Source organism: Eublepharis macularius, chromosome 7 (genome assembly GCF_028583425.1).
Source record: "Eublepharis macularius isolate TG4126 chromosome 7, MPM_Emac_v1.0, whole genome shotgun sequence".
Lineage (NCBI taxonomy): Eukaryota > Metazoa > Chordata > Lepidosauria > Squamata > Eublepharidae > Eublepharis > Eublepharis macularius.
This window is the reverse complement of record NC_072796.1, coordinates 120033957-120053190: the sequence shown is the minus strand read 5'-3', so window position 1 is coordinate 120053190 and position 19234 is coordinate 120033957. Positions and strand designations below refer to the sequence as shown.

At 41.8% G+C, this 19234-nt stretch overlaps 1 protein-coding gene across 3 annotated transcripts in view; it reads left to right on the top strand.

The window, feature by feature from the left end:
• Positions 1 to 19234, top strand: part of CSMD3 (CUB and Sushi multiple domains 3) — a 922268-nt gene that overhangs the window by 199861 nt on the left and 703173 nt on the right. For all 3 annotated transcript variants that reach the window (XM_054984891.1, XM_054984890.1, XM_054984889.1), the window contains exon 3: positions 9419 to 9531. In XM_054984891.1, the coding sequence (XP_054840866.1) occupies positions 9419 to 9531 (113 nt within the window). The remainder of the gene's footprint in view (positions 1 to 9418; positions 9532 to 19234) is intronic.

The window sequence follows — 19234 nt, the reverse complement described above, 5'->3', positions numbered from 1 at the left end:
ATGAGTCGGCACGGATGGTAGTGGAGGAGGCTTTGGATTTTGCAGGAGACAATAGACCGTCCAAAAATTTTCTTTTACAGTTACTGGATCTGATACTTGAAAAAAATTATTTTCGCTTTCAGGATCAGTTTTTCTTTCAATTGAGGGGAGTAGCGATGGGATGCTCTGCAGCACCAAATATTGCAAATCTGTTCATGGGCAAATGGGAGAATCAACACATTTTGGATCAATCTAATCCGTTTGGAGCACAGATCATACAATACTTTCGATATATTGATGATCTCTATTTTGTGTACAGAGGGACAGATTCGGTAGTGAAGTTTTGCAAGTGGCTCAACAATAGGGACCCCAATGTGAAGTTCACCTGGCAACACAATAAGAATGAGATCAATTGTTTAGATGTGATTACTTTTAGAGATGCAGGCAATACGATCAGGGTACGTTCCTACAATAAGGAAACAGATAAGAATTCTTATTTACACTTTGACTCGTTCCACCCCCGACATTTACGGGAAAATATCCCCTTCAGCCAATTATTACGGATTAAACGTAATTCATCATCCACTATTGACTTTATGAGGGACGGAAGGAGGCTTTGTGAACAGTTCAGGAGAAGAAGGTATCCGGTTAAAGTCATAGAGGCAGCTTGGAAAAGGGCTAACAATACAGGAAGAGCATCACTTTTTCAGTCGGGAACAAGAGATCAGGGGAATAGAATAACGTGGGCTCTAGATTTCACCCCCAGAGCCAATCAGATTAAAAAGATAGTGTACCGTCATTGGCCGCTGATAGATGGTATAGAGGGGTGTGAGTCCATACCTAGGATTGGTTTCCGTAAAACTAAAAGCTTAAGGGATGACCTGATACGGGCCGACATTAGGGATAGGAACAAACCCTGTGAGCTTCCGCAGGGTAACTTTAAGTGTGGTAACTGCCAAATTTGCAACATCCTTAGTGTGGGCAGGGAACTTCACATTGGTGACAACAAGGTGGTTATTCACCATTTTGCCAATTGCCAGACCAAGGGGGTAATCTACGTTTTGGAATGTCCTTGCAGAATGTTATATGTAGGGTGTACGTCAAGACCAGTAAAAGTAAGAATATTGGAGCATATGTCACGCATTCGTAACAACATCCAGGAAGCTCCGCTGACACAACATTACAGGGAACGTGGCCTTCCGGAGAGTGCCCTTAAGGTAATGATTCTGGAAGTAGTGGAAAGAATTAGTGGCGATTCATTGCAAACTAGGCTTCTCCGCAGAGAAGCATTTTGGATTCAAAAATTAGATACCATAAAACCTAAGGGATTGAACAATGAATTATGTCTGAACTGCTTTTTGTGAGGAACCGCTGCTAATTAGGAAGTCTTGGGTAGTAAATGAATTTACATTACAGCGTGTGGTCGCTTTAAGAAGGGGTGGTACCAATCTGGCAGTGCTTATTCAAATAGGAGGCAGTTTGTAATGACGAACATGGAAGAGAACATGCGTACCTACTAACCAGGAGGAGAGAGAAATGCGGAGGTGATATTTTCCCGTGGGGTGCTTGTGAGTATATGTGATTATAAGCTATAGAGAAGGAGTATGCTGGAGAAAATAATTGCGATTGGTAGCATATTTACAGGGTTGTGTTTGCAACAGATAGCACGCTCCTGAAGAAGGTGGCACGAAATCTGCGTTCGTAGCCGGCCCCAGATTGAGCGTGGTGGTTTTCACTCCCCAATCCGGACTTTATATCATCTTTGGGAAGAACCGGGAAGAAAATTTGCGAAATGAGAAGAAGGAATGAACGTGTATAGAACTGAATTATAATAATTGTGTACCTGGGATTGTAGCATTGTACTGCGCCGATGATGAATTTGCACAGTGATGAATTTACACATTAGGAATTGTATATGTATTTATTACAATATTGGCTAAAGAAATAAGAGGCACCTGCACTTTGGAGAAATTGTATAATTATTTATTTATTATTGCGATTTGCACATTGAGTGCCAACGTTTCTGTGGATAATTCCCCTTTTGTCACTACCACCTACATGCAGGCAAGTTACTTCTGAAAATGAAACTTAGGTGCTTATTCCTTTGTATATTTCTGAGAATTATTCTCATGTACTATTGAAAAGAGGCTTCCTGCTGCTTAGAGAGTACAATGAATGTCTTCATTTTTCTGATGTTTAAATATTTAAGGATATCTGAAATGATCACAGTATTAGCTAAACATTTTATTTCATGACATTCTTAATTTTACATTATCATGTTTATAACTCGGTAAGGCATTATAAAAAACAGCAAATAAGACATTTATAAATAAGTTAGTAAATGGAGTATCTGAGCAGTGTCTGCACGTTTTATTTATGTACACTCCTTAGCTAACGATGTTCCCTGGGGCTCTGAGCAAATTAAAAATATCCAGTTATAGACAACAAATTTTTTCAAATAAAAAGGTCTTTTAGCATTTGGGTGGGTGGAGGATCAAGATTTTGGGAGCTTCCAGAGAAAAGTAGTTATGTAATTGTGGAACTCCACTGAGGAATCTTTTGGTTTTTACACATGCTCAAACGAGGATGACTTACATGGAATCAGACCAGTGGTCTATTAATGTCCATACTGTCTACTCTTGATTGTCTATCATGGTCAGTATTGTATACTCTGACTAGCAGCATCTCTCTAGGGTCTTTGGGTAACAACACCAAATCCTTGTAACTTGTGATGCCATGTACTGAAACTTCTGCATCAAAAACCAATGCTTTACTACTGTGCCGCAACCTAGTATTCTGAGGCCAGTAAATGGACATAGTGGTGTATCATATTCTACGTACAGTTTTTAGGATAAACGTAGTCATTTTGTTGAGGAAGAAATCCCCCCTCCCCAAAACTGATGGTGAAAATATTTAAATTTTTGCACAATTGTCAGCACATTTTTTTCTCCTCTTTCCTTGATTAGTCATATTGGTGGCCTCATTCAATTCAGGGAACTGAGTAGTGTTGCAATGCTGCATTGTCAAGCCTGACTGGCTGTGTGATGATGTTACTAAGGATCAGGGCATGTGACATTTTAACAAAGAACTCCCCCCCCCAAATTGTTATCTTTCACTCTTGCATGGAGAGACCTCAAAATCATGAAGAGTGCTCCCGCCACCCAAGAGTGATTAGAGGGTAGTTCTTGCCAAATCCCCCTTCTTACTGCAATCACTGTCCCATACCACATGGCATAACTCTTGTGGAGGAGTGGTTTTTCATGGGATTAAGGAGTTGCTGGGGTTGGAGAAGCTGATACATATTTATTCCATTGGGATTGCTCCTTTCTTGGGAGCACCTAATCTAATCCATAAACATTTAATCACAAAGAGAGTCCTTGTGGATTTCATAGCAGTGATCAAGATTGAAGAAGAAAATTATGCTTTCTGGACAATACAGATGCATAATCATGGTCAGGAGATCTTAGACTGCTCATTATTTGATTTCAGTAACTGTACAGTCATAAAAATCCCAAAGACTTGTTTAGTCATTTATAATTGTCATGCCCAGCAAAGTCATTTACTGCTCAGGATTTTTCTGAAGATTGTAAAGCAATATTTTTAGAAACTCTGCCTACTAATTTTTGTTTTGAGAGTGAGAGAAGTATTTGAGAATAATTATGAACATCAAGGAAATATTCATTCATTAGTATTCCAGGGCAAATAACATTCAAGCAATCAGGAATACTTCCAGGGCAATATGTCCGCTGTATAACTAGTCCACCTAATCCTTAACTCTGTACAAAACTAATTCTTTGTGCATATGGTACAAGTCTCTTGTATAGTAACCTTGGTGAAGGTTTGGGCTCCTATCATATACTTGATTTTTTTTTTGCTATTGATTATATATCATTTTTGACTTTCAGCACTGGTCTGCGATTTCATGGTGCTCCATAATTGGCTGTGATACTTATTTGGCCCGTATGTGTGATGCACTGAGCTTATGTAGTCTGGAGTGTCTATTTAAGCTGTTACTATTTCAACTATGTGGGAATGGAATTCACACAGAGAACACAAACAGAACTCTTCTCATGCCTATCACTAATTCAAATGTAACTCTGCCAATAGACAACCTAATTTGTAGGGAAGTGTCAGTCTTCTCCAAATTTAATCGTGGGTGATTTTAATGTATTCTGATATCCCAAAACTATTATGGAAACAACCCTCATTTGATAAGAATTGCTTCAGGAGGACATCTAATAATCCTATATCAATTGTCCTTTGAAAATCACATTAGAAATGCTACTTTGTTCATCGGGTTGCATATTAATAAATTCTAGCAACAAAGCCTGTTGTGTTGAACAATACAACAGGCTCTAGCGGGGCCTTGTAAGGTCATGTGCCACCCCAGCAGTGGGCTGATTTCAGCCTCAAATGGGCTAAAATTGGGCTAGTGTGGAGTGCAGGAGCACTTCAGGGCCCATCGCACCACACCAGCAGTGTGCTTGTGCTCCACACTGGCCTGATTCAGCTTCAAACAGGCAGAAGTTGGGCCAGTGCAGAGTGCAGGAGCGCTCCAGGGCCTGTTGCACAGCCCCAGCAGCATTCCTGTGCTCTACATCAGCGTGATTTGGCCACAAATTGGTGAAAATCGGGCCGGTGCAGAGCACAGCAGCTCTCCAGGGCCCATTGCACCACCCCGGTAGCATTCCTGCACTCTGCATCGGCCCAAGTCAGCCTCAAACAGGTGGAAATTGGGCCAGTGTGGCACGCAGGAGCATTCCACAGTCTGTTGCAACACCCTAGCTTGCTCGGGGCATGCTGAGGGCCAGGCTAGTGTGGTGGACCTCCCCAGTGCCTCAGCGGCTGCAGTGACACAGCCCTCCAGAGGCCCCAAGGGGCCTACTGCAGTAATGGAGAAGGCTAGTGCAGGAGCACCAGGCCTTCCTGCAGCCACTATAGAGTTTTGGGAGGGGTGCACCAGTGCACTGGTCTTCCCTGCCCCCTCCTAAGGAAGCTTTATGGGCGATGATTCTTTATCCTTGCGCAGGCCAGAGTGCGCCTGCACAGGGATAAAAAGTGAGTCATCGCCAAGATGGCTTGCCTTTTATATAGTAGGATAGATTGATAAAGCAGGGAACTTTGCATGTTGTGGCCCTTTCCATATCTGAACAAAGACGTTAAAATGCCTCCTGTGTTTATGATTTATATCACGTTATTTAGTTTATGGAATTTTTGATGCAAAAATAGTGATGGCCATGAACTTAGAGGCCTTTGTTTTTTGTTTTAAATAACAAGGCTCATCATGATAACTCTATCATTTACTATTAGCCAGTGATTGATAAATGAAGATTGTCTTCAGCATTTGCTGCAGGAACATACTAACAGAAGATGGCCATTTGTCTGCACGCCAGGCTTATAAGACTGTGGAGCCATCAGGAAACAGTAGGCCAGTATAGATAGACCTTTGGTCTCATCTAACCAGGCAGTTTCTTATGTTCCCATCACATAGTTGTTTATCATCTTTATGAAAGGGCAGAGGGATACAATAACCCAACCACAATATTTATGGCAGGCTCCCAAAGCATCTGCTAACCATTATGTAACTGACTTCTCTCATAGCTTACTGTATGTGCTGTAAGGTTGCACAGCCTGCCATAAATATTGTGGTTGGGTTACTTCAATCTTGAGCCAAAAGGAAAGGTGGGGTATAAATATTTTAAATGAAGTACAGTGGTAGGATAGGGTAAGGTATCTTCCACAGTCTCTGAAAAAGGAAGTTATTCTTTTTGTGTGCCATGACTATTTGGCTTTTAAACATTCTGCTTGCTATGCATTTATCTTCACCTCTGCCTTTTATGTTGCAACACTTTCATAAAACTATGGCAGTGCAGAATGGGGATAATTTCCATAGGTCAATGGAGCCTGCTGGAATTTTTTTTTCTTTCTATCTCTGATTTGCTCTTCAGCTTTCCCTCTTTCCTTTTCTTTTGTTCTTTCCTTTTCTCCTACTTTCCATTTGTTCTGTTTCCCCAAGCAAATACAAGGCATACAACAAAATGAATCTAGATGTGCCTGCAGCATTGAAAAATTGGGACTTTGCCACAAAATACAACTTTCACATGATGTCTTAGTTTTATACCCACTTGGCACTGATGCGTGTTGCAGCATATTTTTTGGGGGGGGGGTGTATCTGAAAGTACTTGCACATATTGTCCAGGATGGTGGTCTGGAAGTAGTTGGAAAGCAAGGAATCATAATATTTATGCTGAGGGGTCAGACCAAAGGCATTCAAAAGCCAGGCAGGACCATATTTGTCCATTTCCTGCTAAGAGCTATAAATGTTGCACAGTAGAGGTGGCCACGAACTGAAAAAATTATGGTTCGTTTGGTTCGTGGTTCATCACGATTCACGAACTTTCACGAACTTGCCCTGGTTTGCAAACTGGTTCATTCAGTTCTTGAAAATGTCACTTCAGGGTCAGCAGAAGTTCTGCAGAGAGCCTATCCTGTTGCCTAGGAAACTGATTGATCAGTGCCAGGCTGTCTGCAGTGATGAACTGAAATATGAGCCAAATAAACCTGGCTAAAATTCATCACGGTTCATGAGAAATGAGCTCCCACGAACTACTGGTTCACAAACCACAAACCGGCCCAGTTCGTGATGAACTTTGGTTTGTAATTCGGTTCATGTCTACGTCTACTGCACATTGATGGCATTAATACTGAAGAGATGAAGCCACTGACTCCCTCTGCTTGCAAGATATCATGATGGCACAAGGAATGGGGCACTTGGTCCCTACTGATTGAAACCTCTATTGCCATGCAAATATGGCTGCTTAACATATCTCAGGAGCTTTCAGAGTGTTCACCATTACTTCATTTTATTCAGGGCACTTGCAAGGTTTACTAACTTGCAGAAACTTAGATTGTGCTCTAAAGCACACTCAACACTCGGTTGCAGATGCACATTACTGGAAAATGGCGGTAGTGATGGTCTTTTAGGGATGTTTGTCCATCATCACTGATCTCACTGAAGAAACTTGATAAGCTTCCAAAGAAGTTCAGGGTTCTTCAGAACAGAGACTCAGCAACAGAAGCCGTGTGGGCATGTAAAGGTCTTCACAAAAAATACAGTAGGAATTAAGCTGTACGCAATGCGAGCCAAGAAGCCATTTCTGTGGTTGAGAGTGCACATTTTCCAGTAGTGACAATGATTATAGTGGCATCTGCTGGCTTCTTGTGCACAGATTTCCAGCTGATTTGAATTGCCATTCCTCAGTTTCAAATGTAGTCTCAGCCATGTGGGGATGTTCCTACACATGAGTAGGACAATGTCAAAACTCTCCATCCCTAAATTTCAGTTCATTATGTCTGCTTGAGCCCAAACTCATTGGTTTGTTTTCAGTTGTGACATTTCATGGTTTCATTGACCAACTCAGGCCAGCATGAGTTGTGTGTCCCTGAGCCAAGTGAACCTCATCAACTGTGTGGGATTACCTGCCAGCTGTTTTGTTATCATGCGTTTGCCGTACCAGGTAGAGAGAAAAACAGTTTATGGACATTTTAGCAGGTTGCCAGATGCATCTGGGGAAATGCATCTGAGTCACAATTGTGCAGACCTAGATTGTATCCTGATTTCAGAGAGGGAAATTGATTATTTCAAATTTGGAAAATATAGAAAAAATGTAATGTGTCATTGTCATATCAGCACCAGTTACTTCTGCCTTGTAATAAAAGCTAGGCTAGTTAGGCAGCAGTAGCAGCATAACTGCCATTGTAGATTTTGGATGTAGTTCAGTCATAGCTGGTGCAGTGTATTAGTTAGAGTGCCAGACTAGCATCCAGGTGGTTTTTCCATAGAAAAAGGCTTGTGGGATCTCCCCGTTGCTGGTACGGTAGCAGATAAAGTGCAGCAGCAATGGGGCTTCCATACAATAGGTTTCCCTGCAGTTTCCCTGCCCTGGGACTCCAGCAGTGACCATCCCCTCCTCCCCTGACCCAGCAGAACTTCTGTAATTAAAAAAGCCCCATCTGGCCCTGTTGGCTATTTTAAAACACTAAGCAAGCACCAATGAAATGAAAGTAGGTGGGAGGGCATGGGTGGGGGGCCTGATCTGGAGATTCCACATGCTCCAGATCACTTCTGCATTGTGCTGGGAATGACATAATTCCCAGGGAGACATGGAAGTGACAGGTCTTAGTTGGGGCTGATTTAGTCAAAATCAGCTCCGAATACTAAATTGGGGTCCAATTTTTATTAAATCAACCCTATGCATAACTTGTCACTTCTACGTTGCACTGAGAACAATGTTATTCCCAGCACAATGCGCAAGTGCTCTGGAGTATGTGGGGGCATGCTGTGGGGGGGTCCCTGGACCCATTCCCTGCACCTCCCTCTTCCAACCAGGGGAGAGGTGATGGGGGCAGTGGTTGGAAGCAGGGGTTCCCCCATACCCACTGGGGGAATTGGAACCCTAAAGCACCAGGAAAGTTTCAGCGAGACCCATGGAAGCCATAGGCACTATGCTGGGGACCACTGCTAGGGTTACCAGGTCATCTTACCCTCCCAGCAGGAAGGAGGGATCCAACACTCATCTTTATGCTGCTCCAGGAGTGCTCTTCATGTGCATGCTCTCTTGCACCTGCACGATGATGTCACTTCCAGGAAGCGTCACAGGTCCCTATACCCTCCCAGTGGGAGGGGGGTTCTGGCACTTACCTCATGTTGCTCGCATGGTCATTCTTTATCAGTCCAATGTTTTTCATTAGTAACTCTTTGCAGGTGAGAGAGAAAGGTAAAGAATACTCATATCCAGGTGTCTTTTCAGTTGGAGAGCAATATTCTTACAAAATAGGTGGGAGTGCTTCAGGAGCTTGAAAAGAGTAAGAAGGACAAAGAATATTCATGGAGCCTCTTATCTTTTCCATGTGGATGCTACTTAAATGCTCAGCAGGGAGACCCTTTTGCCTTTCTATTCAGTCACTTTCCACTTTATCCTCAAGAAATGCTGGTGTTGGCTGCTCCTCTGTTACCAGGCACAATTCAAAGTGTTGGTACTCACCTTTCAAGCACTAAACAGTTTGGGGACAGGGTAACTGAAGGACTTCTCCCCATCTGGGACCGTCTCCCAGGTAGTGTTGCCAGCCTCCAGGTAGTGGCTGGAGATCTCCCGAAATTACAACTGATCTCCAGGCCATAGTTCTCCAAGTGAACTGATCTCTGTCTGGAGATCAGTTGCAATTCTGGGAGATATTCAGCCACTATCTGGAGGCTAGCAACCCTACAGAGTGATGAAGCTGCCAAATATAACTGCAATAAAATTATGTCCCTAAACATTACTCGAAAATGAAAGCAGCATGGTTTAATATTTTGCATACATCTTGGGATCAACAAAGTGTGAAATTGTCTGTTTATTTTGTTGCAAAAACAATAAAGAACTGTCTTTTTTTTTTTTAGGCTAACAGGTTTTCATCTTCCTCCACCTGTGACCAGTACAAAGTCTGTATTTTCTCTACGATTGACCAGTGATTTTGCTGTGAGCGCTCATGGATTTAAAGTATATTATGAAGGTAAGATAATACAATTGAGGCAAATATATATGTGAAGTCTCTACTAAATTCTTCTGTTTTGATTTTTGGATAGAAACTAGCAGTTTTAAGTGGGGATAGATCTCCTTCTGCAACTCCAAATATTCACATAAAAAACAACAAAACTGTTCAAGTCATTGTGTCCTGGCTCAATGTGATATCACAAAGCTATGCAGACTTCCTGACTTAACCAATGTGTTTATATCACTGAGTATACGTGAAAGCAATAGGGTGTGTGAACAAGTGAGAGCAACAGAAATGAATGGATTAATGTTTTCACAAGAGATTCTCTCTTAAAAAAATAAATTTCTACATTTTGAAAACATCTTCCACCAAAAAATTATTACTTTTTTGGCGTTAACCATAATACGTAATTGCTGTGTGGATTGAATGTTTTATTATTTGGCTGTTATAATCTGATGTGACAGGAGATGATTCAAATGTTCAGAACCAAATGGATTGCTTAAATATTGGAATGATAGGAAAATTTTCAAGTGGGTATTCTGTTTCCTTTTTGGGATAACTTACCAAATTGTCGCTCAAATAATACTTTCAGCTTACTCTTAGTGTATGATTGCAGTTTGCCAATTAATATTACCGGGGCTGAGTTGATGAATTTAGATATGGACCAAATGTTCTCAGAGAGAAATTAGAAACTTATCAGTGCAGATTGATTGCTCTCAATCGTAGGCTGAGGATTAATCATGGAAGGAGAGTATTGGAATGTGCTAAGTGGGGTGACTCAACGAGACCCTTTCTTGTCATGATCTCACGCCTGCAGCTGAGGAGGCAGTAAACTAATCACGCCAGTCACTCTGCATTTGTATCAACATTCCTTTCATGCCTTAATCTCTCAAGAGAGACTCAGTGACATTCTGTCCAGCTGGCTGGAAGACCCCTACTGCAGATCTGGCAGCATTAATCCAGGTGCCCTGTGATTTTTATATCACAGTCTTTTATTAAATATGGTGGAGGCCGGGGCCAGCTACTTATAATTATGCATTGCATACAGTGATATGTGAACAGAAACACAAATTTACTTATTTCAGTTACACTTGTGGCCTGAATGTTTTAGAGGAACGGAAGTATATAAATATGATAAATAAATAAAAATAACAAAGTAGACAAAAAACTAAAGCATTTGTGTCTTTGTTTTGCCCACTTTGGAGTGATTTTGAAAGCTAGCTATTTACATTTTCTACCTAACAATCTTTCCTTCCGTTCACAAACAAGCTTACAATTTAGAGCTATTAAATGGTACCTATCATGTTTTGTGGATGGGTTGTGATAATTGTTTTGTTTATAACTTCAGTTCCGATGGATGTGCTGTAATGAGTTTGTCTCCAATGTTTCTTTAGTTAAAACATAAAACTTATTATAATTGTATCGAACTCCAGATGTTCCAAAGCAATACTATGAACTTTTGTCCTTTACATCAGGTACATTGTCTTCTTCCTGCTCTTTGCTTATGCAACTTTACTGACAAGCAGCTGTGTGAATTCTTCCAACGATATTAACATTTTCCTGGCCAACTTGCTTTCTCCTATCGCTGTGTTATTCTGTGTGTTTTATTAGGAATGTATTACTTCAGTGTGTATTCGGTTTATAGAGCAGTAGCTTTATTAGTCAGGAAAAAATAGTCTGGTATAATCTTAAACAATAACAAACAAATTGGTGGGTAGTGCCCATTTTAATTTGTACAACTGACCACAGGTAGCACACATGCTGTAAGAATTGCATCTATGCAATGTACAAGGGCAAGGATGAAAGAAAATTTACCTGTTTTTCCCTAGGGCGTTTTCCATATGACTGATTCTATGATTTTGCGCCCAGAAGATGCTGTCTGGGTGACCCATTGGGTGTAAAGCAGGTTGCAGTCTTTTCTTAATTTGATCTCATAGCTTCTGAGGTCATAAACATAGACATTTACTCATATGTTAATTGCAGCAAACAGACTAATAGAACATCAGGTCACCATTGCTGTGATACACCTCAGGAGCAAGGGAGGATGTCCAGACGTACTACAGTAGGATTTTAGTTCACTGTTACCTTAGAGGCCCTCAAGATTTTCATAGTGTAAGCTCTCAAGGGCTCTCATATCTGAAGAAGGGAGCTCTGACTCTTGAAAGCTTACAGTTTGAAAATCTCATTGGTCTCTAAAGGGCCACTGGACTCAAATCCTGCTGTTCTACTGCAGACCAACACAGCTACCCACCTAACCATCCAGACATGTACTAGTTACTGCTGGACAGCTGTAAAGGACTCAACTTGTTTGGCTTGTTCTGCGTAGGCCATGGGTATATCAGTTTATATCAACCCATCCTGCTGTAGGTTTCTACACAGGCTTAGAATGGATCATGTGGATTGAACCATCCTCTTCCTTGACCCTCCACCATGAATAAGTGGTCACTGATATCTACAGAGACCTTGCCTGCTTAGTCATGTGAATGGTTAGATAAAACTGTGAGCATGAAGCTCATTTCTGTGTTCAGTAGAGAAGGGCACAAAGTGGGAAAATTCCAAACTGTGCAGTTCGTGGTTTGTCATGTTTCATGAACCATGAACTTTCATGAACTTGCCTCAGTTTGCGAACCAGTTCATTCGGTTTGTGAAAACATCACTTCTGGGTCAGCAGAAGGTCTGTGGAGAGCCTATCCCCTCTGTTGCCTAGGAAACTGTTTGATCGTTGCAGGGCTGTCTGCAGTGATTAACTGAAATATGAACCAAACGAACCATGCTAAAATTAATCATGGTTCGTGAGAAATTAGCTCCCACGAACTGTCGGGTTGTGAACCACGAACTGTCCCAATACGAACTTTGATTCGTATTTTGGTTCATGCCTGCCTAGTGTTCAGCTGTGTCCTCTACATGACAATGTTTACAGTTACTTTTCATGTGTAGATTGTCATGCATCTATTTATCTCTAGTCCTTTTCCTGTCTTATAAATTTATTGTGGCTGGGATATTTATTCACATCTGTGGCCTGTAAGGAGAATATACAAAGTTGAGTTTATTTTAAAGTCAGGGAATTTACTGCATCAAGAAAATTGTGACAGCATGATGTCATGTTCTGAAAATAATTCTAGAGGGCAGCCATGTTAGTCTGTTGCAGGAAAAATAAACTAGAATCTTGTGGCACTTTAAATGTTAGCAAATTTTTATTCTAGATTAAGTTTTTGTGTAGTCTGCAGCCCATTTTACGTGCATCTGATGTACAGTCATCTGCAAATTGTTAATCTTTAAAGAGCCAGAGGTGATACTGTGGCTCTGTGGTAGAGCATCTGTTTTTCTTGCAGATAGTGCTAGCTTCAATCCCTGGCAGTAAAAAGGATCAGGTAGTGGTGATTAGACATGGGCACGAACCAAAAAAAATTAACAAATCCGCAGTTCGTAGTTCAGTGCCAATGATGATCCCAAAGACCCCCTCCCTCTCCTGGGTGTCTTCTCCCAACTTGTAACCACTTTGCAGCTCCATGGTTGGAAGGAAGACCTGCTGATCAAGGTAAGCTGGGCTTTGATTTGGGTTTCCAGGGCGACAGAAGGAGCACAGACAGAGTTCAGGCATTCCCCCGGCTCCGTTGCCAGGGGAATTGATTGATGGTGCCTGACTGTCTGGCTTCCCAAACCACGGCCAAACGCACTGAACCAGGCTTCTTCCGAATGCCAGTTCATTTGCCATGGACAATAACGAACTGCCGGATTGCAATCTTGCAATTACTAATTTCGTGGATTTTTGAAGTATGTAATGCTGTTGCCTAGTGGTGATGTGAAAGACATTTACCCAAGACGCTGCAGAGCAGCTTTTGTAGTGGTTAAGAGCTCGGGACTCTAATCTGGAGAACTGGATTTGATTCCCCACTCCTCTACTTGAAGCCAGCTGGGTGACCTTGGGTCACTCCGTTGCCAGGCTTTGTTGCCAGGGGAATTCTAGGAGCTTGGGTCAGTCCGTTGGGTGACCTTGGGTCAGTCCATTGCCAGGCTCCATTGCCAGGGGAATTCTAGGAGCTCTCTCAGCTTCTAGGAGCTCTCTCAGTCCCACCACCTCACAGAGTGATTATTGTTGTGGTGATAATACTAACATACTTTGTAAACTGCTCTGAGTGGGCGTTAAGTGGTTTTGAAGGGTGCTATATCAATTGAATGTTGATATTATTGTTGTTGTTGTTGTTATCCAAAAGTGGTCTCCTTGTGAGTTGGGCAGAATTAGCAGCAAGAATTGGGGTAACTTAGAGATCTTTTAGTCTATGTATATGGGGATTGTCCCAACTAAAGAACTCCTTTCAATAAACAGACAGATATTTCAAACAAACAGGGAATCTTTATGGAAAATAACAAAATCAGCAGCACACAACACATTCCAACAACATGCAACATGCATTCAGGGCTAACCAGGAAAGAGAGTGATAGTCAGGGGATAGTTTTATTTATTTATTTATTTATTTTATCGTATTTATATTCTGCCTTCCCTGCAAGCAGGCTCAGGGCGGACCATCCAGACATCTGAGAGAGAAGGAGCGATGAGTGGCCGGCACTTCAAGGCTGAAGGGCTCGAACAGAGTTCAAGGCGGAATGTTGGATCCAAGCATTTTGGGGCTGAGGAGCAGTCTTTTTTATACCATGGATCCTACCTTGGGGCAAGATTACATCTTCTACCCCTAAAACAAAGGCTTGAGTGGTTGGTCTTAGGGTGGAGCAAAGGATTGCAAAGTTGTCACTGGGGTGAGACAAAGAGCTGGTGAACTGTTCCAAAGATGGGATGAGCCAGTAAACCATCTCTGGGGTGTAACAAAGAATTAGGAAGGTTTGAGTAAGTCTTCCTGGGTTGAACTAAAGTTATCGAATTATGATTGATGACCCATGAGGTGGATGAGTGAGGCTATCACTCCTTTAAATCACTTAAGAATAGGAAAGTGGGTAAGGAGAGATCAATAGGGTGGGATGTGTTGATTAATTCAGGAACTCCGGGAAGCCCCTATTGTATCAGGATACAGAATTGCATGCTTCTGTGGCAAGGGAGGGAGCCTTGCTGGCCTCACTTGTTTCTCCACATGTTTACACATTCCATCTCCTGGGTGGGATCTGGCTTCCTCCTTGGGCAGCCGCTTCCATGTTTTCTGCCTCTTTGGACAGTAATTTTAATGCTGGAAGCATATTTAGAGAAGAGGTTTATGGCATATCCATAACCATAAACCTTCTAATATCATGGGGGAGGGTCCGACCTCTTACACTGCTGACTGTCAGAGTAGACATTACTGACTTTGATGGACCAATGGACTGACTCAATGTAAGGCAGCTTCAGGTGTTCACAAGACTTTTGTTTATTTGTGCTGGGAAAAATGGATTTCCTTTCCCAGTCAAGAGGGTCAATGGCATTTTGGGCTGAAGACTAACAGACTGGGGCAGGCAACAAAACCTTTGGATCCAAAAATTTTGTCATCCAAATTTTGAGGAAAGGAAATCAAGCTTATCTTTCCTGTATTGTCGAAGGCTTTCACAGCCGGAGAACGATGGTTGTTGTGGATTTTCCGGGCTGTATAGCCGTGGTCTTGGCATTGTAGTTCCTGACGTTTTGCCAGCAGCTGTGACTGGCATCTTCAGAGGTGTAGCACCAAAAGACACTGTGACACTGAGAGATCTCTGTCTTTTGGTGCTACACCTCTGAAGATGCCAGTCACAGCTGCTGGCGAAATGTCAGGAACTACAATGCCAAGGCCACAGCTATACAGCCCGGAAAATCCACAACAACCTTATCTTTTCAGCTTAGATTACACTCAAAAGAATCATTTGCTAAAAATAATTTGCTTTTGTTAGCTAACCTATATGAAATACTGTAGTTTCTCCATCCATCTCCAGAAAGTATGTTTAGCCAGTCATAATCTATTGCTACTATAGCCTTCTTTCAGATTACGTTAGTTTTGGAATAAAACTTAAATTTGTGCCAGTTTGATCCGTTTCTTCCACTTGCGATAGCCCAGTGATACACTGTGTAGCTTACTCAGCATGAACCTGTGAAAGAGAGACACTGCTATTCAGAAAGAGAGTAAAGTAGCAGATTGTAACATGCAGCAGGAGACCTCACTGAACCTACTTTCATTTCAGTAGCGCGATAATCCTTTATTTTTAGGGAACTTAATTCAGCAGGTAACCCAGTGATGAAGAAGAAATAAATTATATACTTGGACCTTGTTCCTCCAAGCAAGAATTAAGCCTTAAGTCCTAATAGAACGTTGTTTTCAGAAGTCTCATTTCGTTATGCTCTCTCAAAGCACATGGTAGCATTCCAGTGACACCATCTGTTTATGTGGAGTAATTGTTCAGACATCTCCTTCCCCAGCTTAAGAATTTTGCAAGTTTTGTTGGAGCTCACATGGCTTCTCTTGGAGTTCCTGAGGAGGAACCATCACCACCCTGCAAATTGCTTTGAACTTTGCTCTTGATGAACTCTCCATGGCAAGCTTAACTGTAAGCAGTCTTGTGGAGAGTTCTGCTCAATTCCAACGGAAGACTCACTTCTTCATCTGTTGCGGTTACATCATTCCATTTGCTACCACAGAAACTGTTGGTATCCAAATTAGTTGGCTTTAAAAATGTGGCTTCATGGAAGATGCATATTGATAGCTATGATATGGCAACTAAATGGAACCTCTTATGTAGGAAAGAAGTATATAAGTAGAGCAGTACACATCTGATTTTGCCAGTGACTGTTATAAATCGTTTAGCTCAGGGATCTTGGTTTTATTCCTTTTTAAGTTTTATATATAGAATTATGTTCTGTCTAGCAGCGTATGAGCTGTATAGATATACCTGCTAATAAAGGAAAATAGAATCAATCTAGATCTCTAGATGTGGAGCACAAAACTACAGAGTATCATTCACCTTCATACCTTGCTCTTGTGCTTCTAGACACATCTGGCGGGCAGGTATTGATAACAGGTGGACCCTTGGTCCAGTCTCTCAAGTCTGCTAAATAAAATAGCTGGAGGTGATCAGAATATATATAATACATCATTGTCATATGAGGAAAAACTGAAGAGGATAAACTTCCATCTATGTGATATTTATAGTATTTTTAATATGGTAGCTGTGTCACAAATTTCATTGATCCTAGAAGACCTTGAAACAGAAAATCAGAACTAGCAGGATTTGCAGCAGTGCTTTTGATATCAGAATTCTAGGTCACGAGCAAGAGTTCCTCGCTGCTTATAAGGATGTGGAGAATACAAAGCGGTTTTGAATGGCTGTACATCAAAGAGCATCAAGTTACAGACAATGCAGTCCTATGCGGAAGCCTCTTGACTTTAATAGCTTAGCAGAGTGTAACTCTGTTTAGGACTGTACTACCAGTCCTTGAGTCTAGCACAATTATTCTTGGAGGTTTCAAAAATTGGTTGCCCTTTGTTTCAACCATAGATTATTACTTGTAGGTGTTTTATTGTGGTGGTGACCCTAAGCGCCATTGTAGGGTTTGGAAAAACCTCTGTCTGGGAATTGGGAGAGCTGCTGCCAGTGAGAACAGTCAGAAGCTGTGCCAGGCAAGTGCCCTACCTAGCCCCAACCAGTTTCTGAAAAAAACTTGGTGGGCACGAAAGCATCCATGGGCACCATGTTGGGGACCCCCGTCTAGGAGATGACTTTTGCAGTAAGTGTAGTTTTTAAAACACAAGTTTCATATACTGTCTTCAGAAGTCTATATGGAGCAGTGCCAGGAAGGATCAAAAAGTGATGTTAATTCATTGCAGAAGAGGAGCCATGCACACACCCAGAGGAAGTCTAAGTGCAGAGGAGAAGTGGAGTAATTTATAATACACACTGGAAAAATGGAATGAGAGAGAGAGAATAAAACCAACACAGTGGTGCAGCTGACTCCAAAGCAACATTATTTTAATCTGCACAGCCAATCAGATCTCCAATGGCCAATCAGAAGCTAAGCTAGGCAAAAGCCCCACCTGGCCTCACCAACGTTCTGAAAAAAAAAGTTGGTGGGCACCAAGTATGGAGAAGGCAGGCACCATGGTGCCCATGGGCACCATGTTGTGGATGCCTGTCTAGAAGATGACTTGTGTGGCAAATGTAGTTTTTAAAATACAAGTTTCATATCCTGCCTTCAGAAGTCTAGTGCCTTGCCTGCAGCAGTGCCATGAGAGCTCAGAAGGCAATGCAGTTCGTTGCCAAAGCATGGAGAGAAAATATAGTATATTTTAAATGGGCTAGTTACCCCCTCCCCCCGAAGGCCATCAAGAGTAAGGAACTAAGGGTCCAAAATCCCGATCATCCTAGCAGCTCATGGACCTGGTCTGTTTTCATATTAAGCTTGGTTGCGATGCGGGTAGCCCAGGGTGTATGTTGTTTAAGTGCCTATGACGGATCATAGCCACCCTATAATTTCGATTGCTTAAAAGTAGGTAATATGCCTGAATAAGAGGGACCATAGAACAGTACCTAAAATGCCTGTTAGAGCTCAGGAATGTAACTGAAAGAGAAATTAAAATTCCACAGCCAAATGTTTCTGATCTGCCTGTTTATAAACAACATAGTCATTTGAGTTAATGTTTTCAAGTAAGGTTGCTGCATAATAAAACAAACACTGTGTGATGGTGGTAACTGAATGCAACTGATTCCAGCCTCAGTAAAAGATTGTGGACTTAATATAGCCCTGGCCAAGTGGATTCAGATTATACCTTGCTTGTTGGAAGTGCTTGGTGCTATTTGTATAGCCACCTGGGCTCCATCCTACTTTCATCATCCATTGTTGGTACAAGTTGCAGCTCTGGTCCTCATCTATATCAAACACATCTACCAAGGTCAATGGGGCAGAATAAAAACTCTGTGCATGCTTTTGTTATTTGTACTGCAGATTTTTGTGTTGCTAGTTTGGGATGCTGGGATGCAGTTCTAAAAAGACACTGATATGTATCCTTCCTTTAGCACTGGGAGGAAACATTCATTCTTCTGTCTTTTCTCAGCCATGGAAAACACATATACACTTAGCACCTAAAGGTAATTGGGCAACAGCCATTTTACATCTTCCCTTGACACATCATAAAATGTTCCTGGCCACTTGGTAGGATGATACAGCCAACCATGTTGCACCTGAGTAATGCCAAACCTTTGGGTTTTTCATGGATCCTTTCTGTTCTTACAATCACAGAAGCATACTTAAAAACATAAGAGCCCTGCTGGATCAGACTAGAGGTCCATCTAGTCCAGCATCCTGTCTCACACAGTGGCCAACCAGTTACTCTAGAACGCCAACAACAGAGCTTAGAAGCTGAGTTCTTCCCCTGATGTTGCCTCATGGCATTGATATTCAGAGATAGTCTTTCTCTGTATATGGAGGTTCCCTTTACTCAACGTGGCTATTAGCCATTGATAGAGCTATCCCACATGTATCTGTCTAATCTCTTTTAAAGCAAATATCATTGCCTGTGGCCATCCTTACATCTCTGGCAAGGAATTCCACATCTTAATAATTTGTTGTGTAAAGAAATATTTTATTTTGTCTGTTCTAAATCCTACTGCTGGTCAGCTTCATTGGAAGCCCCTGAGTTCTAGTATTTTTGGAGAGGGAGATAACATTTTCTCTATCTACTGTCTCTATTCCATGCATAATTTTATAAAACTCTGTCATGTCCCTCCTCCGTTGTCATTTTTCTAAACTGAAAAGTCCTAAACTCTTCAGCCTTTC